Source organism: Alternaria rosae, assembly GCF_020736505.1.
Source record: "Alternaria rosae strain MPI-PUGE-AT-0040 chromosome Unknown BKA58scaffold_1, whole genome shotgun sequence".
Taxonomy (NCBI): domain Eukaryota; kingdom Fungi; phylum Ascomycota; class Dothideomycetes; order Pleosporales; family Pleosporaceae; genus Alternaria; species Alternaria rosae.
In genome coordinates this window covers 523,213-545,365 of record NW_025763570.1, presented here as the reverse complement: position 1 = coordinate 545,365, position 22,153 = coordinate 523,213, and the positions used below count along the sequence as shown (strand labels likewise).

The following is a 22,153-nucleotide window of genomic DNA, read 5'->3' as shown; positions in this document are numbered from 1 at the left end:
GATTGGCATGATAGATGTGTTTGCTGAACAGGAGCCAATCTTGCCAAATCTAGACCGAATATACTTTGCGTCTGTTCTGTATAGCCAGCTGTCTCCGCGCGCGCCATGGGCGTGGAAACAATGCTAAACCTCCGAAAGGCGATCCACGACTAGCTCTGCAGTCGTTATGCACGTCATACCTGTAGCCTTTTAGCTGCGTCTCAGATCGTGCTAGTAAAAAGGCCAGACTTTGCGCCGTACCGTGGCCGTGGCGGGGCGGAGAAGGCTCCGCTGTCCTAGTAGCGGATAGTCTGACGCCGTTACGGCCGCACTGCTATTCGGTGTGAACGCTCGGACCGACCGAGGCTGAGCAAGTTGTATACGTTATTCGTTTATCTACTCCAAAATGTTTGCGGTATGTTCCGTTTGAGGAGTTCTCTTGGGAGAAGGTTTGCGATGGCGGTAAAGCACTTGCGGTGCTGCTCTTGCGATGACATGGGATCCCAGTCGCCGCGACGGAGCTTCAACTCTGTCGAACTCTCCGAGATACGCAGCTCGTGCTGATCAAAGAGTCGACAAAGTAGCGGTGGATGTTTACACAATGCATCATCGGGCCGCTGGACTAGAGGTACACGCCATGTGAGAACAAGCAAAAACAGGCGACTCTCGCACTGGTATTCATTTCTGGTGACAGCCCGGGCCGTGCCGGATAGGCCACCAATGCGGATCCTCAAGGCTCAGGCACCAGGTATGAAACATGATCCTCCTCGACTGTGTGTCACCTGTCAGGCTCGTCGTGACAGTCACAGACCACCACGCGTTACAGAAGGTCGATACGAGCTATGGCTCGGAAGTACCGGTGCAGGTTGCAAGTGCCGGCATGCAAGGCTAGCTACCCTCCGATCCGCCGTTGGCTAGGAGGGTTACTCCGGCGCTTCCTGCAGAGGGTAAAGGAGAAAGAGGCCGTGGTAAGAATATCAAGGTAGAGAGATGCGGTGGGCTTCCAACCAAGACGTTTAGTCAGGTGCGATCGACGAGCCTAATACATTATCTCATCCGCTCCGTGTGCTCCTGATCCTATGGAGACTAGCCTGTGTGTCGTAAGCACCAGGAGGTGGCATGTACCAACGATACCGTGGGTTGACGACACATCCCTAGTGTTGATGGCGATGCAATGCTGGTCGTCGACCGTGCCCGCCTCGAGCTGCGCACTGTACTGTGACGAGGGTACGACGGCTGCAGATAACATGACCGCACATGCATGCGGGAATCATACCACTCCACGCATTGTGGCACCCTGCATCAACGTTAGCACATTATTGTTATATCCAGTCGCAGCACATCTCTCCGCCAATTTCAACTCACCTGGAAGCCGGACGTTTATCCACGCGAATCGCCATGAGTCACATTCCGTGTCCGGGCAGACCCACATCCTTCGCGCAATTGCTTGCCGTGACCGGGTGCGTAATTGCCCACCAGCTAGCCATTTATCCCAACGTCGTTAGATGTGCCCAAATCAAGCTCATCCGGCCCCCGGCCCCATGTCAACTCAGAATTAGGTTCCTGCTGAACGCGGGGCGGCGGGAGGGTATGCTTATATCACCGAAATAGCCCGTGACAAACCGCGCAAAGGTAGTGTTGGGATATTGGTACACGGAGACGTATCACTGGCTTTTGAGATTACTATGTCGTGACCGGATCAATAACCAACTGTCTCGCCACGACCTGCTCGGATGACGGTCCTGTCATTGAGGTCTTGGTTTCAAGTTCCGTCGGGAGATTGGAACGGGATTTGCAGCCGCAACCGCTGGATATCAGGACGACGCCAAGAGGATTGCAGTGGAGTGATGATTGAGGGTTTCGATGCGCTGCACTTACTACGCCTCCCCTATTGTGGTCCTCTTACCAGGTTACGAGTTTTAAAGGTTGGTTGTGGCGGGCGGGGGTGGTGGGGAAGTTGTCGTTGGTTGCGAGTCAAGCCGGTACCTCTTGAGGGTTCACGATGCAACTTCAGGCGGGTCAGGGTGCAGTCCATCAGTAATTCGAAGCAATTGCTTCAGTATGTATCTATCAATCTGGCAGTACTTGCTCTGCTTTTCGTCGTATTGCGTGGAGCTTGGGAAATTGTTGAAAAAACAATAGCAACATGCTACGCCGTCTGGTCTGCTCCTGGCCCATCATTCGGTTGGACAATGAGTCAGTAGCGCAGATCATCATCCTCCCGCAAGGCCTTGAGACAATCATGATTCTCCTTCCAGAAGGTTTCCAAAGTGGAATATAGGTAATGCTCTCCTGGCCCACTACACTTGGTTCTGGAGGAGGTCTTTGAATCCTCTCAGCTGTCTTGCAGTTGTTGTCCGGGACCCGCAATTGAGTTGAACTTCGTAAAACGCGTCAAGGCGGAGAGCCAGAGCTTCAATGTCGATGAAACCGAGGTGGCGTCATGCTGCTGGTCATTCCCACATTGTCATAAGCTCCCCACACATACGAACCAGATAACCGTCTGCGTGCGTCCATGGCAATATTCGTCATGCTCCAGTGTGGCTCAGCGGAGTTGCCGATGCAATGAGTTGTCCAAACGACGTGGTTGGCTCACATTGCTCGATTCGAAGGCCGTACCCAACGTATTGACTGATGACCCTGATCTGCTGGTGGAGGAAGAATAAATAGTGGGCAGGACTGACTCTTGACACCAGCGAAGCCTCGAAGCCTGGTACGGAGGATCGTGACTCCATCTCGCCAACATCATGGCGATATCCTTCGAGCTACGCATGGATGCAGCGACTTGTGTTGAGCTCGCGTTACTATGCGATGCGACGTTTAGCTTAAGACTTTTTGACATGCGGTTGCGAAGGCACGACCCGACCGTGCCTCTGGCGAACTAACTATCGTGATTGGCCAAGCTGCATAATGGGAAGACGGGTTTTACTGGCTTTACCAATCCTTTTATCGCGCTCCAGGGACGTGGTAAGCCACACCAATTTGGCAAGCTGCATAAGTCTGGCGTAGCTGCAGGTAGCGACCTGGCGCTACGATGCGAGGAGCATGTATTAAAAAGCCAAAAGCGGGTATTCGGCCGATCCATATCTCGACATCTTTTCCAGTCTAACTTGGTGATGAATGCGAGGAATTGCGAAAAGCGAACCCGACGCAATTGGGAGTCAGGCACTGCTCGGGTTAGTGCTCGAGAGTTTCTAAAGCTGCGAAACTGAGACAGATAAAGAGGCGACCGACATTGAGCCGACGCGCTCAGCTTACCTTATGCTTGGGGATAGTTTTGCAGGTCGGAACACACGGAATGCAGTACTGAAGGTATGTTCCTTCGGTGCGCGTTCCGTGTTTTGTTCACGTTCCACGTAACTGGCGCCTGGTTTGGTGGCCGATTGCGTGCTTCGGAGTTGTGGCCGTTGGGGGGTAAGATCCTGTGTGTCACCTGCGATTTGCTTTGGCTAATGCAGTACCACCAAATCCACATAAACTTTGATTGGAAACCGGTCCCTTTTTTAAACGTCAAGGTGCCATGGGCTATCGCATTCTTGCCAAAGGTTGTCGGCAGATGGATGCAGCTCCGCCATCGTGGCTGAAGACCCACGCCGGACATTGATGACTATAATCTCGGTTAAGTGCCATAGTCGGTGGAGCAGTATTGGAAGAAGTACTGAAAGATGGCTTCTGGAATTGACAGTGATGATACATTCGACTATCCAAAAAGGTAGGAAAACATTCAAAATGGGGTATTGTGCAGCTTCCCGCCGTATTCGCCGTGTACGCCGTGCTATATTGCAACCGTGATGATAAGAAATGATGCAGAGGAGCGGATTCGTGTCATCGTCTGCAATCGCCTGGTCTCGTGTTAGGGTTGTACTCGTAACGGAAATCGTGAAATGGGACAACGAACCGCAGTTCTCGTTGAGTCTGTATTCTCTGGACCAGCAATCAGTTTAGGGACATGGTTTTCGGGACGAACACTTACACTGCCGTGACATTGGCCGGACACCTTACATGCGTTTGTTGGTACTTGGTGCACCAGGCTTTGACAACGTAACGGACGTGAGTGCACTTGTATTGAACTTGTGTGTAGTCGCACATGGTGGTAGGAAAGAACGGGCGTGAGGCGTTAGAGGCGATTGACGAGTAAGAGCTCCAAAGGGATAGGCACAAGCAATAATGGATGGCAAGCAAGCGATTTTGTTGGTACGTTTGATGAAATCTCCGGATTAGCATGCAGCTGCGCGACGGTCCGTTATGTTATAGTAAGCCAGACAGAGCAGCAGACAGACGTCAGTGCGATCAGGTACCCGTGGGAGCTATGCAAAGTTAGCCCATGTCCATAGAACCTGGTTCGTCAGTTGACATGCATCATGGTAGTGGCCGTGAATGTTCAACGGACCCGGGAGCCCGAGAGCGGTCGAGCCTTTTGCACATCATAGACGTGGGTGGGGACCTTCATGTTTGAAGTCCTCTCGCTTCCATGAACCTTGAGGGAGGTAAGTGGCAGCCCAACCCGGATGCCGAGAGGGACTACAAGGGCCTCTGGCCGTATTTGAACAAGATGGTTGCACGCGTCAAGATCCTCGGTCTTGCTCTCAGGGTAAGATAGCCAGCGGACAGGCAATGGCGGTCTGTGAGTGGCTGAGGGGGTATAGGATTTAGAAGTGCGCCAATCCGCCTCGTCGTTAGTGTGCACTAAGTTCAAAGTTATCAGACGTGCACAGATCAAGTTTGATCTGCGACTACGGTTCCACGTTAAGGTGGCGCGTGGGGTGTGCAGCCGTTGGAAAATCCTTGACTGTGGCAGACACTAAGCTTCGGAGGCCAGGGTCACCCTTCCTGCACGTCGCGAGACAGGTCGACGATATACCAAATATCAATTATTGGTAACGTTTACACACTGCGGGAATAGGGCGGTCGCTGCATTGCGGCGCCTGTTTCATCCTGGGCGTGCCTTTCTCGGCAGTACTGCACCGGAGTTTCCACCGATTTGTGTCCTTTATGCTTACTTTCCCGCTTCCCCGGCCCCAGTCGATATCGCGAGAGCATCCGGAGGTCGAGTGTTGCGCAATCACCATATGCCGTCCCGCGTACAGTGAGCGCGGCTGCGCGACATGCTCCAACCGTTGGTGGCCGTCGGCGGGTCCCTGGTCGCTGGCCTCACTTTCTGGCATCGTGAGCATAATGCGCAGACTCGTTACTGGCATGATGGAGTGGGTTTGCGTTTGAGTTCTGTGGCGATGATGTGGTGTTGTGAGTGTTTGATGGACCCAATGCTGTTGTCGAGTTGGATTTGGCCCGCATGACGCCATTGGGTTCGGACGCCCGCCTCAAGTACACAACTGTTTACTCATACTACCCTACGGTTGCACCTGCTATATGGCAGCTGCACGGTCCACACCTTTGTACGGCACAGCTATTGCGCCTCATTATGGCTTGTAGGCTTCTCGCATTGATGGACCGGGCGTGCCCTGAGTGCTGTGCCGTAGCTGCGTGGACGGAGAACAGCAATTGCGATTCGCACGGAGATTCTCAGCAACGTGTGCATGTACATGTATGTATACCAGGAACCTGGTAACATTCGTTTACAAAAAGGTATTCTCAAGTGGGTTTCTTGCGATAATGGGCCAGACCGCCGCATGACATAGGTAAAGACAATGCGCATCGGCTCGCGCAAGGCGGCCAACTACAACCCTGTTCAGTTGGGGTACGTTTGGTCAAGGACGGAGCTACCAAGAATACGGCTACCGAGAACGGGATACACGTCGACTCCGTGGAATAGTTGGGATTTTGCCGCTTCGCGTGCGCAGGACAAATGCAGGACGTCGTCTCATACGGCGGCCAAAGGTGAAAAAGCCTGCAGAACGTACCAGGATCGTGACCCCTGAGTGCATGTCTTACCTATGCTCAACACAATTCGTTGCTAATCGGATAAGTCCGCCCATTGGTATTCGCTCAAGATTTCAAACGCGAGCTTGTGAAGAGTCGAATCATCCACAAAGCGAACTTCGTAACGATAGACCATGACTGCATACAAACGCGTCATACGATTTCTATTGGAAAGTCGAGACTCAATCAGACGTTTCTCGTACCATGAACATGTGGCACAGCTCTATATCCCTTACTTGTCGGCAAGTGTATGTTGGCTTTCGCAGCCTAGCTATTGACTCCACTACTGATAGGGAGACCTGCAGCTTGAAGCGCCTCTCCCGCGGAAGCCTAAGCTGGGCCCAGGCCGTATAAGACGCAAGGTACATCTACACATTTGGTCAGTCTATTATAATTAGTCGACTCTTTATTGGGCCATCCTCGAAATCTCCACCTAGTAGACACGCAATCCGTTGTTCATTGGCAAGAACAATGGACATTCAGGCTGAACGCGAGACATGGATATCAACTTCAATGCCATCAGAACGGTGAACTGACTGGGCAGAAACTATATGTGGGACCGTCACTGCCCCGCGTTGCCAAACCGGCGGTAAGGCCAAAAGCAGTGATGTGGCTATAGCACTGAGTCTTATATGTATTGAAGGCCGTCAGCCCACCTAAGACATAAACCCTGTGTGAAGAACGAATAACAGACGGTACTGGAAGATGCAGCGGCCCGAACACGTGCCCTTCATCGGGATGCCTAAGCGCGGGTGTATTCGTTGAAAACAGTTCATTACTCTCCATACGACGATGCGAGGAAAATATCGCGCGAGGTGTGGATATCTAAGGCTCCATTACACGTGTAGATCATGAGAACTCTCCATTGGCCTCTCCGGCATCTAGCCAGCCGCGGCACATCTCGACTGCCTAGTAAGAAATCAGCAATTGTCACTCTTGGATCTGGTTCGTGGAATCTGCTTACCCTTCCCCACTTCTTGAACATCTTCTCGCCCACCTCCTTGTCAACATTTGGCTTGAAGATCATGCGGTCTTTCTGGTTAATCTCCTTCAGTTCGTCAAACTCTTTCCATACGTCGACCGCAAATCCAGCTGCAATGGCTGCGCCCAGGGCTGTGGTTTCTCGCATAGCGGGACGGTCGACGGGAATGCCGATGATATTCGCTTGCGTCTATCGAATACAGTTAGTGGAGGCCGCATAAACGGGCATATGTAGGGAAATTTACGTACCTGCATGCAAAGATTTGAGTTACTCATGCCGCCATCGACTGCAAGCATGTTAAGCTTGTGGCCACTGTCAAGCTCCATGGCGTCCAAAATGGCCCTGGTCTGGAAGCAAGTCGCTTCCAAAGTCGCACGAGCGATATGTCCCCGCTCGGTGAACTGGGTGATCCCGAATATAGTGCCCTTGGCGTCGTCAATCCAGTAGGGAGCGAACAGACCACTGAAGGCTGTCACGAAAACACATCCACCGTTGTCTTCCACAGACGCTGCTAAGTCACTGATCTTGTGCGAGTGCGTGATGAAGCCCATGTTGTTCATGAGAAACTTGACACCACTGCCTGCTACAGCGATACTGCCTTCGAGCGCGTACACGGGTTTCCGCTTTCCGCCAAAGTCGTATGCGACGGTTGCCAGAAGTCCGTGCGACGAAATGACCGGCTTTTCGCCCACGTTGTACAGCAGAAAGCAACCGGTACCGTAGGTGTTCTTGGCAGAGCCGGGCGTAAACCCCTGCTGACCGACCAAAGCTGACGACTGGTCACCTAAGCACCCTGCGATGCGAACGCCTTCCAGTATACCGGATCGCAGGTATCCGAAAGCGTCGGGTGAAGAAGACGGGACGATCTTTGGCAGCTTAACCTTGTTTTTGTCGATTCCGAAAAATTCCAAGAGCTTGTCATCGTACTGAACGGTGTGCCTAGGGTTGCATAAGTGGGCTTTTTCGCTTAAGTAGAAGCATGCAGAGGATGACCTACAGATTCATGAACATGGTTCTAGATGCATTGGTAGTATCCGTCACGTGAATTCCGGCCTCCTTTCCGCCATTAAGGTTGTATAATATCCATGAGTCGATAGTGCCGAAGGATAATCGGTTCTCGTCGTATGCTTTGCGAACATCGTCGTTGTGGTCTAGCAGCCACCGGAGCTTGACTGACGACGGGTAGGTCGACAGGGGAAGTCCGCACATGTGGAGTAGCTCGTCGGCGCCTTTGCGATCTTTCAGCTCACGGACCAATCCCTTGGTTCTGGTATCTGGCCTAGAATCGCATGAAGTCAGTCGCTGTGTCCTCATTTTTTGGGTATATTCTATGCGTACCAAGCGATCGCATTGCATAGTGGCAGCCCACTATTGCTGTCCCAGACGACTGTTGTTTCACGCTGGTTGGTGATGCCAACAGCCTTGATGTCTTCGATTTCGTGTCCGTTGTCGAGGAAGATGTTCGTAGCCCTATCGATACATTGTTCCACGGAATTGATGATCTCCCATGGGTCATGTTCATGCCATCTACGCTAATTAACCCATGCTAAGTCACGAGGCATGCGCAGTACTGACCCTGACTGAGGATATTTCTGGGTGAACTCAATCTGATGTTGAGCTACGGGCTCACCGAGACCGTCGAAAATGATGAAGCGGGTACTTGTAGTTCCTTGGTCTATGGATCCAATGAAGAACTGCCTCAACCTCCCCTCATCCAAATGCGCCTGCGATTCGTCTCCAGCTTCTTCTCCCTTGGGGACTGGCTGCGGCTCAGGGTCATGGGCGGAAATTTCTGCTGTCGACATGCTGAAAGCTGTACTGAATGTTTTGAACTGTGTATGCGACCCGTTGTACTTATACGGAAGATGTCTTCCGTCCGCGGTCGGGTTTGTGGAATGCGTGCGACGACTGCAGCTGTTGGTCGCGAGGTGTTCCTTCCCCAAATTCGTCACCAAGAACGGTACTGGGTATTGCGAAGGAACGGAAAAATTTCTAAATAAGCCAATCAGGTCTGGGAACCGATTAGCTTCTCTGCGGTGTACGCGCTGGAGTATGTCTGGATTGCGACGGGTTGCGTGTGGGTATGCGGTGCCGCAGCAAAGCGCAAATGCCGATGACGTTGTTCCGAAGGTGCGCTGCGAAAATGGTCTCGCGACAAAGAACACCGAATTTTGGGTGTGTAAGCTTATGAGTTGAAGTTGAGGTGGTAGAGAGAGAATCGCCAGGAGAGCATCGTAGGAGGACGAAGGTTTCGGTGTTTAATCGGCAGCGGAATCCGAGCGCGTGCCTTTCCTATGCGGTGTCTGCGGTATGACGCTCGAAGAGGGGTGGTTTTGCCTTTAAAGCGGGGGAGGGGAATAGCTCCACGACCAACAACACGACAGCAAAGATGCCCAGCCCCGTCACATGGAGCCTCAAATCTTTCAGCCTCTTCCGAGCTCGAGAGGCAAGCCGTTGATCGGTCTCAGCATCGTCGATCAGGCCAAATGCTAGCAAAACTAGACTCTCCGCCCGGCAAAGCATCCGCGCGCATGTCAGCGTGACTTCACATACAGCGGGTCGCTCGTCCAACAGATCCACATAAGAGGACGCCGTCGCTATTTCTCCAGTGGAACTTCAAGGGGCTCCGGTGGGATACCCGCATCGAATCCACCTAGAGCCTCATCAATTTACCAGCTCCAGCGGTATCACAACAGGCGCACCATGCTCATGCTCTTCACAATGAGGGTTGGCGGGTTGCCCCAAGCTCCAGGAAGCCTTCACCGACCTTCGAACACCTTGTTCACCAGGCTGTCCACGAGGCTTCTTGCTGCCAATGGACTAACGTGATGTCAGCAAAGGCTGTTTGCCTCTGGCAATGACTCGCTATCGTGCTGTGCCACCTGGGCTTACAACGATCACCACCATGCGAATCGATGATTTGGATGGATCCACGGATGGCATTTTGCGCGACGACCGCGAAAAGTCCGATATGAATTACAACGACCATGCCATTGACGATCTGACCGCAATATCCACGGCTCTCCGCGGATGTTCTGGACTTGGAGATGGATCAACCCGAGAAGCTTCGAGACACAGAATTTTGGAACTCGGAGGCACGAATATCGGAGCTGACCATGCGTTATGTGTGATGTGTTGCCGGACATGGGATAGTTATCGGTATAAAGTTAGGCATCCGTGCCAAGTGGAGCTAAGTGGGTAGGACTCGTAATGGCGGAAAGCCAACGTTGGGATCGCGACAGCACGTGACCTCTGCACGGGGAAGGTCCGGGCGTGGCCTTCCCACGTAGCTCAAATCCACCTTTTCCCCTGACAGCCATGTCTATATCATTGCTGCCCAAGGAGCTCCGCCTGCAGATTTGGTCACTCGCATACCAGAACGAGCCGCCTCGCCTGGTTGCGCTGGAGACAAAGCCACACGATGAAACTCATGACGAAACGCACTTTTGCCCACGGTACTCTCCTAGCCCTGCGCCGACGGTGGTAAACATATGTCACGAGTCGCGCGAAGAGGCTCGTTACCAAGCTATCAAAGCGGACCATATCGTGGAGCTGGCATCGGATATTCCGGGTACCCGAGGTGGCGAATTCTACTTCCGTATCGATACCGACATTCTGTTGGTACAGCTCGAAGGGAAGCGTGTGAAGCATTATGACGACTCGCCCGAAGTAGGGTTACTGGCTCACTTCGGACATGCGACGGGCTGCAATCCCCAAGAGCTGCGAAAAGTCGCCGTAACAAAAGTAATACTGAACGGATTTCGAGACGGTAGCCTATCCAACGTCCTTCGCGAGTTCACGAAAATTTCGCATATGGTGATGATACTCACAGAAGACATATGGGAAAAGGATATGGAGAAAGAGCTATTTGTTCGTGCTGCTGCGAGGATAGTGCGCATGTACAAGCTCGATTTGATGAACCGAGCCAGCAGCCAAGGGCAGACATTCAAGCCGCATCCTTTCGACGTAGATTTTGCAAGACTTCGTCACGGCCAGTTGGATATAATACCGAAAGATATTTGGAGAGATTGGAGCGATGGAGGAGATGAATGGGCGACGCTCGACAACTCCGAGCCATTTTGGTAGTCTACGGAACATCATGATATATCCGATCACCTTCCTCCGGTAGTTGGAGAAAATCGGGCGGTGTATCTTCCACTGCCGGTAGCTGATGCTTTTCTGCCCAATCCCTAATCGCATCAAAGTTCCGACACGTATGGACGGTATTGAAGTCGACAAAGGCTTGCAATGGTTTGTCCGGAGGTTGATACCATACTTGGCCCAGAACGCCGTTATCAACCGTACACATGAGCTGCTGACGCAAGATATCAAGGCAATGTGCTGGAAGTGGTGAGTGACATCACTAGATATATGTAAAGACGCTGACTTACTGACGTGGTGTTTCAGAATGTTCCCATCGTTGGAGAACGGACCGAGCCCTTGCTTCTGATAGTACTCGAAATTCCAAGACAAGGACTTTCGCAACAGATTCTATATATGGTCAATATTTCTCTCGACACAGCATTCGGCAAAACTCACCAAGCAGTGCAGATGGTGCAAGCCTTCCACGTGTGCGGGATATCCACCTCCGTATTCTTCTTTGATCTTTACTTGGTCCGAGGCAAGACCCGACCTTCTGGCCTCCTCTACTGGTACTCTTGCGGCATGATCTAGTCATGGACGTTAGATACTGGTATCTCTGTACATTGAGAGGGCTTACAGTCCACCCCCAACTCTTTCCACGCCGCATCCACTTCAGGTCCAGCGTCTAGTCGATACGCATTTGATACCAACAAGGAACCGTTGAATTGGATCTGGTTGTAGGTAATCCCAACATCCTTGACGATCGGAGCTGACAGGTTTAGCAGGACACTCTTCACAAGCAGCTCCTTCGGCCATACAATACTGCGAGGTGTGCCTGATGCAAAATTTATCTGCATCGAGTCGCTCCCTTTGAACTATCCACGCTCCTAGGAAGGCAGACAATATGGCCGTGCCAAGAAAGGCGGTAACAATTGCTAACCATGACCAATGCCGCGGTGTTTGTCGCGACGGTCGCAAATCGAAGGAAGTCCCTTCGTGATCTGCAAGCAATCTCTCACAGTCTCCATTTTCTCGATCATGTTCGTAACTTGGTCCTTTCTCGTTTCCAACGTCAGACATGGCGGCAAAGAAGAAGATGTCAAGACATGTACACGAATTCAAAGATCAAGCCAGAAACCAGAAGCGAGAGGAATGCCAGATCAAAAACACGACGGGTAGCCATGGCGAAAACAGTCGCAGGTGGTGGTCAGTCGCACTATCAGCTTTTAGCTCTTACCCCGCCTAAGCTGAATACGACATGCGATGCACCCCTCCATTCACGATCGCTGGTGGCGTTTTAGGGCTGAGCTGGGACACACAACCACCATGACCTGTCTCGTATGCCTTCTCGGAAATAATGGTCATCATATACGCTAAGCTTCGTTCGAGGAGCTTGCAGCGCGCGTGCCGCCATTTCGATAGCTGACTTGTGAGTTCAATGCACCACCACAAGAATAGATACGGGACTAGAGTTGACAAGTAGAATCAATAGCACGATGCCAGCTACCATCACGAGCGCCACATTGAGTCTTGCGTAATCTACAATGCAAGAGGCAGATTCCAAAAGCGTCGAGGCTTTGTGGGGTAGCAGTAAAGTCTGTCAGAAACAGAATTTCGACTGCCAAAGTGCCAAAGCTGAACACACCGAGAATACACATGGACCTCAGGTGTATGACGCCGAAGTTCCTCTCAGCTCTCCATGAGACACCATCGGTTTTCACCTAGACTTCGTTCTTCCCTCACCAGCTCCATTCCGCTCGCTCCCCACCAAGCCTCTCATCTCTCGGCTTCGACCGGATCTAGCTCAATAGTCAGCCCGCCGTACATACGAGATCTTAGTCTGGAATCACGCCACAGAAGAGGAAGACCAGTGCACAATGTAGCTGAGACACGCGGGGAAGGCATGCGAGTAGGTAAGAGCTAGCTTCAGGTGAGCGATTAAAGGACCTATGTACATATATAAGCACGGTCTTCAGGATGCATATCGGTTGCACAGCAGGACTCCATTCCTACTGCCCACCCAAACAAGCCTCTCCCTCCTACCCATTAATACCAACCTTCTCTCCCCAACCCCGAACATCCACTATGAAGTCTATCCTCTCCATCCTCGCTCTCGTAGCATGCGCCCTCGCCGCACCGGCGGCAGTTGCCCAGGGTAAATACAGCACGTACGGTAAGTTATATCCATCTATTCATCCAGCTACTTCCTTCTTTTGTCTTCTCTTCCATGTAGTTATCTGATGACTGATCAAACAAAGGTGACTACAAGAACGTGCCCGCTCCCAAGCCAGCGAACTACGGCGACTACAAGAACGTTCCCCCGCCTGCTGGTGGATACGGTACGTACAAGGGGTATGCGAAGGAGTGAAAGAGGGGTATGTGGTATGGGGATTAATAGCATATGGAAGCTGCACCAACGCAGACTCGCATTCCAACCAGCCTAGGCTTATGAATCATGACCATCATGTACACATCCTTTCTCTTCATACCAGTGACCTCCATTTCCTCTCCTAATTTTTCCTTCCATCAGACCTCTCTACATGCCCCTCCCTCCTCATGCCTCAATCTTAACCCCAGGCCCAATTTCCTTTATCCTGCCCTCCAACCTCGGCGCAATAGCCTTCGTCCAGTTAACCTGGAACTCCGCGCCGTCCAGCTCATCGCACAGCTTAGGGTTTCCTTTTAGTCCAGCAACGCGCCACCATTTCCGCATAACGCGCCTTATCATCTCGGTCTGCTTGTCTGTAAACTGTATTGGAACCCTAGAGTCGTACATAGGCCCGTCGTCTTCATCTTCATCTTCATCTGGATCTTCTTCTCCGAGGGTGTCATGTGTGCTGTCGTCGCGTTTATTCTTCTCACCAAAGTCCTCAACGGCGTTGTTGCCGCGCGACTGTGTAGGCGAAGTAGGACTCGGGTCATGAAACGCATGCCCGTGTTTCTGCAAGTTTGTTTGTATGGACGCGAAGCGCGTGTTCATGGACTTGCCCCAGCGTTTCCATTTGCCGAGGACCTTGAGGGACATGAAGTATTGGCGCAGGATGGTGGATATGAGGACGCCGTTTTCTTCTGAGACGATCTCTTTGGCGACGCCACCTTCTTCTTCGATGAGGAGGGATGTGTAGCCATCTGAAATGGAGTTAGTAGGCCGGTTATGTCTGTTAGGAGAGAGGGACGTACCTTTGCCACGGCCCATGTAGCCTCGTGTAGCAAGGACGTACTCGCGCGTCTCGTCTACGGGCTCTTCTCCGATTGTCACGTTTGTTACTCGCGAATGTGGTGGTTTTGAGTAGTCGGCTTCGAAGGTGATGTTGGAGACTTGTGGGAATCTTCCTTCGAGTGCTGGGTAGTTGCTGACGCCGTTCTCCAGTGCTTCTCGTATCGCCTTGCCAGTGACCTTTAGTACCACAACCGGGTCTTCGAATGGGAAGCAGTTGACCAGATCTCTGAGCTTCAGTAACCCAGGAGGATAGATCTGGTCACCGCGTATTGTTCCAGCGGCCATGATACAGCACTCTGCTGAGTAGTAGTAGCGCATGAGATCGCAGACGAAATTGCCGATGTTCGACTCCTTGGTCCGTACAGTTGTGAACCGGGCGTCAAGTGGTGCAGCGGTGTATCCGATCGGCTTGTCTAACCGTTTTCTGATTTCGCGTGTTTGTTCTTCTACCAGCTCCATTGCCTGGGGATCTTGTGGTATGCTGCTGACAATGTCACGCCGTATGATCTTGAAATCCCATCCCTTGCCTTCGGGCTTCCGCCATGCCTCGACATGAGAGAGTTGTTTGAAGTCGGTGCCTGAACGCAGTACTTGGGTGCCGTTGATCAGGCTGTACGAGTAGTAGTGGTCGTGGCCGCCGAGGATGATGTCAATCAAGCCGCCGCCGCATTGCTTCGCCAGCTTGTTGTCGTTGGGCTCTCGTTGATGCGACACGCATACGATGATCTCTGCGCCCTGCTCCTTCAAGCCAGGTATAAGCTCCTTCGCAGTCTCCGACGCACTCTTGTATATGATGTCCGGCGGAAGCGCGTTGATCGTGTCGAGCCACTCTCGTTCTGCGAGTCCGATGACACCGACCTTGATGCCGTTGGATGCTGTGAGTATGACCGTCTTCTTCGCGTTTCCGAGTGGGACGCCGTCGCCGAGAGCTGGATCGTGTACGTTTGCGAGGAGCCATGGGAACTTGCATTTGGCTGTGAGGTAGCGATACTGCTTGACGCCAAAGTCTAAGTCGTGGTTCTGGGTTGTCGTTAGTTGAGATCGACGTTTACGGACATGGACGAGCATACTCCTACGCAAGAGACGTCTGTGCCAATGTTGTTCAACACAGGAACCATGTGGCTTCCTAGAATTAGCGTCAGTCTCCTTGCATACCCTCGGGCGATTCAGCTCACTCACCCTTTGTAATACTACTCTCAATGCTTGGGTTGAACGCATCTCCAGAGAAAAAGGTCAGGAGCTTTGGTTGGTCCTTGAATCTCTCGTCGTTCCTATAGTAATTGACGAGAGTTTGGAATCGAGCGTATCCGCCCACAGGTTCTCTTGACCCCGCTTCAACGTGGTAGACATCATTGTAGTGTAAGAAACGGAGGTCTGGCGGGGCACTCGGCGCGCCACCTTGGGGCTCGCATATGAGCAGTTCTTCCGCTGAAGGGTGGTCTGTAGGTGCCATGATGAAGTTGGAGTCTATGTCATACGTGTTACAATACAAGAGAGAGTCGTCGGGGATTACGGTATCCAAGGCGTTCGTGTCGCGTGTTCGAGCGGTGAGCATGCCCCGAGGCTGCTGGCTGCATCATCGAACGCAGCTAGCGCTTCAGGGTCCAGGCTGAGCTGCATGGCGACGGCGCGTGGACCAATGACGATGACGTCTTTCCAAGTCGTGGGTGGATCTGCAAGGGGCAGTTTTGAGGCTGACGGGTGCCGTACCGCTGCCGCATGGCATGTATGAGGGGTCAGGAAGGTCCCCTGGAATGGCGTCCACTCCAGATCCCTTGCAACAAGACTTGTAAACGCATGTAGGTACTTTGCTATTGGGCTACTTGCTCTAACAAATAGAGCAAAGGTAATGCCTCATATACAATAATGTAGCCAGTAAAGGCGAGGGCTGTGCTTCTCGATGCCATGAGCTGGACGATGCAAAACGCCAGTGTCCTCCAAAGCGGATATCATCGGTCCAGATATCATGATCATAAGAGAGAAGATGCGCCATTTACCCAGGCCTTGAGAAACAACGCCGCGGAACCCACACAAGAATACAAAGAAATGCAAACCGCGGTTGGAAGCCCCCTCTACAGAGCATTCCAACCATCCCAGAGATTTAACCTAGCCTTGCCCTTACCCTTCGGGCCTTGCCTAGACCCAGCTCCCGCTGGACCCGTCCTAGAACGCCTTGAACTCCTTCCTAATTCCTATTGTCTACTACTGCCTGGACGACCCCCCTTGGCCTTGGTCTTGGTGTGCGTCTCCTTGCACTCGTCGCTGCAGAACCATTTGGTCCGACCAGTGGGTGGTTTGTCAAGGTTCACGCAAGCAAGATGGAACCATTCTCGGGGGCAGTCGTCGTTGTCACACGCGATCATGTTGCCATATGACACTTCGTTGCAGTAGCAGTATCGGGGCTCATCGCCGTCCTCTTCCGCCTCCGATTCGGCCTCGGCTTCTACCTCGGCTTCTTGGTATTCTTGTTCTTGTGCGACAGAGCTTGCGGCGGAGGACGGAGGGTTCGATTTCACGTTGGGAACGGGTTTCATGGCGGGGGAGGCAGTGACAGTAGTCGGTTGCGTGTTCTTTTTGTGGCCTCGTTTCGACCCGGCGCCTGTGGTGCTGTTGTTTTCGGATGAGGTGTTCGAGTTGGAGTTACCATTGTTCGCGTTGCGACTGCTGCGGCTTCTCGCCATTGATATCTCTGGGAACGCGCCAATGACAGGTGTCGCAGTTTTTGAAGTGCGACCAGGCCTTGCAGAGGCTGCTGCCGGTACAGGAGGATCAATGTCCATACTCTCTGGCTCAGGCTGTCCCAAGTCTTCCAACTTCATGTTGGATGTGTCAAAGGGCGGCGGGACCTCTGCGCTCTCCTTTGGAGTTGACGCGCCCTTTACCGAAGTATTGTCCCGCACAGTCCCAGCAGCCTGCTCAATCTCTGTAATGACATTGCTACTAGCGGCCTGTTGTACGGAATGAGAAGATGAGGGGCGCCGAGCCGCAGGAGCCTCTTGGTCTTTGAGCGACGCCACCGAGTTGGCTGTGGAGTTCTTGCGCGCACGGGCAGATAACGGTCGATCCGACGCACCGGCAATTGCTTTGTTGATGGCAAAATTGGCGGCTAGGGGCGACGACGCCATTGGGGGCGAGTACGGCGGAAGCGGGTTCTTGCGTTGCGCAGGTACGGGAGCGGCACGAGGTTTGCGTTTCGCTGCACCGCTCTCTGGACCTGGGGTACCCCGTGGGCTTGAGCCACCTCGTACTCCGTTACTTGTAGCTTTCAGAGCACTGCTTATTGATCGCTCCATGGCCGGGGCAGCCGGTGCCGCTGCAGCGAGGGCCTTTTCGGTCTTCTTCCGCTTGCCGTGCGGACCTGCGCCATTGCTCGAGATGCCCAACCCGAGGTTCCTGCTGTCTGGCCCTGCTGTCTCTGCAGGCATGGGCTTCCTCTTCTGTGGCTTCTTCGCGGGTCGGTCGTCGAAGTCAGAATCGACCTGGTGATGTCGACTACGCTTGTTGGCCTGCATGGCCTCGCGTCTGGCCTCGCTCTTCGCAGCGATTGAGTCGACGTCATGCACATGCTGCGCTGCCGCGGCCAAATTGTTCGCCGCAGCCACCTCGCGCCGTTGTCGCTCGTGGGATGGGCCGCCCTTTTTCTTCTCTTCTTTGTCCGCGTATGCCCAGTGTGTGAGGCTGCCGTATCGCGCTTCGTCGCTGATTTCGCCGTCGAGCTGGGAGAAGGAGTGGTGCATGCGCATGAGGCCCTTGTCTTTGGTGGCTTTGGCGCCCTGGAGCACTACCAGCTTCTCGTCGAGCGTGGGGAGCATGTTGGCGATGCGCATTCGGAGGCGAAAGAAGAGCTGGCGCTTCTGGATCGCTGCGTGCTCTTCTGGAGAGAGGTTATCGGGGTTGGATGGGTTGAGCTGCGAATGGTGAGTCTGGAGGAATGACGTGCGCTCTAACAAAAACGTACGCTGGTATTGTTTTCGGATGCTGTAGAAGCCTGTTCTATAGCCGCCAGCTGCGCCTTGGTGGTGGCAGGCTGCTGGGCGATCTCGTCAAGCAGCTCCGTGAGCATCTGCTCTGGGTCGTGGAGTTTCGCCTCGACTTCCTTGAACATGGAGAAATGCTTGATTATCTCCTTTGGGAATGCGTCGACGGCGCCTGTAAAGTGTGTGAGGGCAGGCAGGAAGCCGGGCGCGCTGTTGGAAGCTTCGGGCGTCTGCTCCATCCCGCTCGCTGCGAGCCGGCCGGCGAAGGTGCGCGCATAGTAGTTTGTAGGTCGGACCGTAGCCCGCCCTTGTCTCGTAGACGTTCGGGTGCCTGTGGTTGGGGGCATGGTGGCTGTGAGGGCGCTCCGTGAGTTGTAAGGCGAGGAAAGTGGCTGCGAACGCGCTCAGCTTAGGATGTAGTGTGTAGAAAGAAGTTGCGTGGTGGGAATGACGTGTGGGCGCATCTCAAGCGATAAACATGAGTTTGCTGGCGTGTCTCGCGTTTTGCCTGTGGGTGCCGTGCGGCGTGACGATGCGCAGAACAGGAGCTCCTCACTACTACTTGACGCTACAAGCGCGAAAGACGCTAGGCATGTTGACGGAATGCGCACGTGATTTCTGCTTATCGGCAGTAGCTTGCCCGATAGTGACATAAGCCACTTCCCTCCCACATCATGATGCCTACCATCACTACCTCCACCCTTCTCGACTTTATTTGTCTCCCCTTCCCCAAACACACAGGCTACACGGGGCTACTATGCTCCCGGTAGCGGCCAGATAAGACACCCACAATTTGCTTTCTTCCACTGTTACTTTACTCTACGCGCCGACCGTGTTGGTACTTACCTCAGTCGTACGCGTGATACAATCCGCTATCCTCCACATGGAAATCTCTTTCGTAACCGTCCGTCCCATGTCTGTTCAGATCGCATCTGGCATCGCTGAGGCATGCAATCTAACATACGCAGTGATGTTACTTTGGACATTTGTTTCGAAGTTCGAAGTTCCTAAGATAAATGTCGAATAGCAACACAGATACTCAGCCTCATGAACGCTTTTGGCCCCGCTCCACGGTTTGTGGCGCATCTCTTCAAAAGCACAAGTCTCTAAAGAGTGCAAAAGAACTAGCATTATTTCCACTATGTTTAGGAGCATCCACCAATCGAGTAACTTCCCATAGCCGCCGTCAGAATGCGACCTATGGCAGCTTGGAATCCTTCGCGGCGTAGTTAATAAGGTTCGGTCCGGAGATCATAGTGGAGGAGCAATGTCGGCCTTAAACCTCAGACGTATACGGTATTCCGCCAGGTACATCAGAGTTACGCATTTTGGAATGGCTGGATGGCATAAATTTCTGGCCACCAATCCTCGACACAAGCGCCACGCGGCTTCTTGCGACCTCGGAACCTTGAAAGGCACTGAACTTGTCAAAACCTAGATAACAGGGAACTAGAACGGGGACCAACTCATGCCACGCCGTAGATCCTCGCTTACATCTACCCTTCGGCAAGTAAGTCTTTTCACAAGGATCGGGCTGGCGAACTGTTGGTAAGAGCCCTGATTGTCGACTCTGAGCTCTTAGACGTATACCATCGCGGTTGGGTCGGTTAACAATCACTTGGGGGCCGTCATACTTGCGTGGAGGACATTGTTTGACTCAATCGTATTCATACTGTTGTCACGTCTTGAGGCTTCATCCATAGCCTTGAATCATCGTATGCGTGACTCCATTCCCCTCACTCCCTCACTTCAGTCAACCCTACTCGAAGAGTTTGTCTGGTTCGTATTTTGTCAATGTGGGTACTGTAACAACATTCCGCAGGCCTACTTTGAGTGTAATTCATCCTTGAGCGGCAGCACAGCAGCTTCAATAGTGCCTCGTTGCCACTCGGGTTGGCGATTGCGGCGATTGCTTCATCTTTTCGTCCATTCCATGATTAATATCTTCAAGTGTTGGACTCACGCGGCTCGAAGAACAGGCTGGCCAGGGCTTGAGCAAACGATTGTCTTGGTAGGGACATGTACCGCGAGTTTCACGGGCTCACCATTGGCCCAAGTTACCAGGCAGATGGCAGTTCAGCGGGGCTCAAGCGGTCAAGCGGCCTCGGGCCGCAGTGCGTTGCATTGTGCGACGGCACATGTGAATCACGGACAATAGTCAGGGACGTGGTTGAGTCCGTCCTGAGCTGACGGCGGGTTGCTCAGGCGGTCTGTTCAAACAGCAAAAATTGGTCACTTGAGAGTCACCTTCACTTCCCATCGGCCTGCCGCGATTGCACCGTCGCCTCACACTCTTTCTCCCACTTATAACCCGCCTCCGCTCACCTCCCTCGAGACTTTCTTAACAACAAACTGAACTCTTGTCAACAGCAGTGCAGCCGACCGCCCTTCAACAGTCGTCCTCTCTTCTAGTAATATACCTACTCACGGACTCAGTCAACATGTCCACCGATCATATGATCAAGACCCCCGACACTGCCGCTGGCGCTACCTTTACACCTGAGGTCACTCAAGCCGACAACATTCGCAGCGCGATGTCTGTCGACAACCTCCTCGCGGGCCCGACTGATTCTCCTGACATGACCTCGGCGCTCATACTTGCACCACCTTCCACTCCTAAGTTGACCAAGGAAGAGCCTTCATCGCTCACTGTCAAGACTCCTGACACCGTCATGACTGACCTCGTAAGTACAAAGCCACCCATCTGCACCCATCTTGCGCAATGTGCGGAGTCACCACTTCACCATTGAATCCGTAGACTGACCGGGTATCAATTGAGTAAAGGCCGAGCACGACGCCTCTAGTAATGAGTCTCTTGACGACGGTGAAGACGTACCCGAATCCCAGCGCGAGTTCCTCTGCATGAACGACGAGCACACTCGCTGCATGACTGGCCAGTACACCAAGGACCTGTCGCGCAAGGTCATCTCCGACCACTTTGGCCGCAACAAGGCGTGTACCCGCGACGTCACCGACTGGCCCCTCTTCTGCCGCAAGCACTACCAGCGTGCGACCTACAATAAGACCAAGTGGCAGATCCGCAAAGTCCAGCTCATCATCCGCCAGTTCGAGGTCATCGAGAAGCAGTTCCCGGGCACTACCTACGACATCGCCTTCAAGAAGTCCGAGGAAGCGCGTCTCAACCACTACTCTCGTCAAGTCGCCGCCGGAACTAACAACGACAAAGCCGAAAAGAGCGTCCACCCCAAGATCGGCAAGCACTTCGAGGCGCCCATCGACGTCCTTCGCGAGTTAGACCAGTGGCTCGGCTTCAACAAGACCTACGCAGAAGTCAAGAAGATCGTCGACGTCATCCTCCAGATGCTCGAGGAGAAGGAGACTGAACAAGTCCCCTCCATCGAGTTCCTCCCTAAGCTCCCAGGCAAGACCCCGTCGCCCAAGAAGACTCCAGCCAAGGCCCGTACACCCAAGTCGCCCCAGTCACCCAAGTCACCTGCAAAGTCACCCAAGACCCCTACCCGCGTCTCCAACAAGGGTTCCGTCAAGAAGACTTCAGCAAAGGCTTAGTTCTACCATGGCGTCGCTGCGCCCAGCATCGCGACTACCGTCGCATCACGTCACTCCTTCATCCCATTGCCATTGCGTTCACGGTTCCCAGCGGCTGAGCTACCGACACTCTAATCTCCTTTGAGTGTCCTGGCAACATGCACGCGCTACTATCATCTTCACTATGTTCACAGCATTTGCAACTTCATTCTTTGATGCACATGTTTAGCACCATCACGACTGTCTCTCGCTGTCGCTTCACGTACCAGCGTTCCAACGCAAGACACAAGACTGTTCGTATGGCCGCTGGCCTCACATGTACTCAATCACTGCATGGGGATTTTCTTTTACTTCTATACCCCTCATCTTACGATGACGACTTGTCTTGTCTTGTCTCTTGCATTATAGGTAGATTTGGGGGGCGTTTAGGCGTATCTGGGGGTATGGGTATGGGTTCAGGTTCGGCTTCACTGGATCTGTGGTATTACGGTTTACGGTTGGGGAGTTGGGCATACAGTCAGAGAA

The 22,153-nt window shown here is 53.0% G+C and overlaps 8 protein-coding genes across 8 annotated transcripts; 3 read left to right on the top strand and 5 right to left on the bottom strand.

Moving 5' to 3' along the window:
• Positions 1-3,684: 3,684 nt before the first annotated feature.
• BKA58DRAFT_371629 (uncharacterized protein) lies at positions 3,685-4,649 on the bottom strand. The gene is made up of 4 exons (XM_046169048.1): positions 4,338-4,649; positions 3,953-4,286; positions 3,878-3,903; positions 3,685-3,821 (listed from the first exon to the last, which is right to left on the bottom strand). Exons 2-4 carry the CDS (start codon positions 4,201-4,203, stop codon positions 3,805-3,807), a joined length of 294 nt encoding a protein of 97 aa, XP_046030359.1. The 5' UTR covers positions 4,204-4,286; positions 4,338-4,649; the 3' UTR covers positions 3,685-3,804.
• A 1,818-nt stretch (positions 4,650-6,467) lies between these two features.
• BKA58DRAFT_2946 (uncharacterized protein) lies at positions 6,468-8,889 on the bottom strand. The gene is made up of 6 exons (XM_046166881.1): positions 8,417-8,889; positions 8,180-8,368; positions 7,839-8,120; positions 7,090-7,780; positions 6,824-7,030; positions 6,468-6,768 (listed from the first exon to the last, which is right to left on the bottom strand). Exons 1-6 carry the CDS (start codon positions 8,644-8,646, stop codon positions 6,709-6,711), a joined length of 1,659 nt encoding a protein of 552 aa, XP_046030358.1. The 5' UTR covers positions 8,647-8,889; the 3' UTR covers positions 6,468-6,708.
• Positions 8,890-10,040: 1,151 nt separating this feature from the next.
• Positions 10,041-11,426, top strand: BKA58DRAFT_3049 (uncharacterized protein). The gene is made up of 3 exons (XM_046167036.1): positions 10,041-11,191; positions 11,249-11,341; positions 11,393-11,426. The coding sequence occupies exon 1, from the start codon at positions 10,160-10,162 to the stop codon at positions 10,925-10,927; it is 768 nt and encodes a 255-aa protein (XP_046030357.1). The 5' UTR covers positions 10,041-10,159; the 3' UTR covers positions 10,928-11,191; positions 11,249-11,341; positions 11,393-11,426.
• On the bottom strand, positions 10,711-12,197 carry BKA58DRAFT_3010 (uncharacterized protein). The gene is made up of 5 exons (XM_046166917.1): positions 11,743-12,197; positions 11,562-11,693; positions 11,381-11,511; positions 11,233-11,332; positions 10,711-11,182 (listed from the first exon to the last, which is right to left on the bottom strand). Exons 1-5 carry the CDS (start codon positions 12,002-12,004, stop codon positions 10,929-10,931), a joined length of 879 nt encoding a protein of 292 aa, XP_046030356.1. The 5' UTR covers positions 12,005-12,197; the 3' UTR covers positions 10,711-10,928.
• Positions 12,198-12,916: 719 nt separating this feature from the next.
• BKA58DRAFT_463565 (uncharacterized protein) lies at positions 12,917-13,394 on the top strand. The gene is made up of 2 exons (XM_046174881.1): positions 12,917-13,097; positions 13,183-13,394. The coding sequence occupies exons 1-2, from the start codon at positions 13,010-13,012 to the stop codon at positions 13,290-13,292; spliced, it is 198 nt and encodes a 65-aa protein (XP_046030355.1). The 5' UTR covers positions 12,917-13,009; the 3' UTR covers positions 13,293-13,394.
• An 84-nt stretch (positions 13,395-13,478) lies between these two features.
• Positions 13,479-15,597, bottom strand: BKA58DRAFT_433255 (5'-nucleotidase-like protein; the record flags this gene model as incomplete). Its single annotated transcript, XM_046173170.1, has 4 exons — positions 13,479-14,053; positions 14,105-15,164; positions 15,215-15,270; positions 15,324-15,597. The coding sequence occupies 4 exons, from the start codon at positions 15,595-15,597 to the stop codon at positions 13,479-13,481; spliced, it is 1,965 nt and encodes a 654-aa protein (XP_046030354.1).
• A 285-nt stretch (positions 15,598-15,882) lies between these two features.
• BKA58DRAFT_349641 (uncharacterized protein) lies at positions 15,883-18,673 on the bottom strand. Its single transcript, XM_046168497.1, has 2 exons — positions 18,103-18,673; positions 15,883-18,052 (listed from the first exon to the last, which is right to left on the bottom strand). Exons 1-2 carry the CDS (start codon positions 18,466-18,468, stop codon positions 16,337-16,339), a joined length of 2,082 nt encoding a protein of 693 aa, XP_046030353.1. The 5' UTR covers positions 18,469-18,673; the 3' UTR covers positions 15,883-16,336.
• A 1,812-nt stretch (positions 18,674-20,485) lies between these two features.
• BKA58DRAFT_445652 (uncharacterized protein) lies at positions 20,486-22,088 on the top strand. Its single transcript, XM_046174149.1, has 2 exons — positions 20,486-20,805; positions 20,906-22,088. The coding sequence occupies exons 1-2, from the start codon at positions 20,563-20,565 to the stop codon at positions 21,647-21,649; spliced, it is 987 nt and encodes a 328-aa protein (XP_046030352.1). The 5' UTR covers positions 20,486-20,562; the 3' UTR covers positions 21,650-22,088.
• Positions 22,089-22,153: the final 65 nt, after the last annotated feature.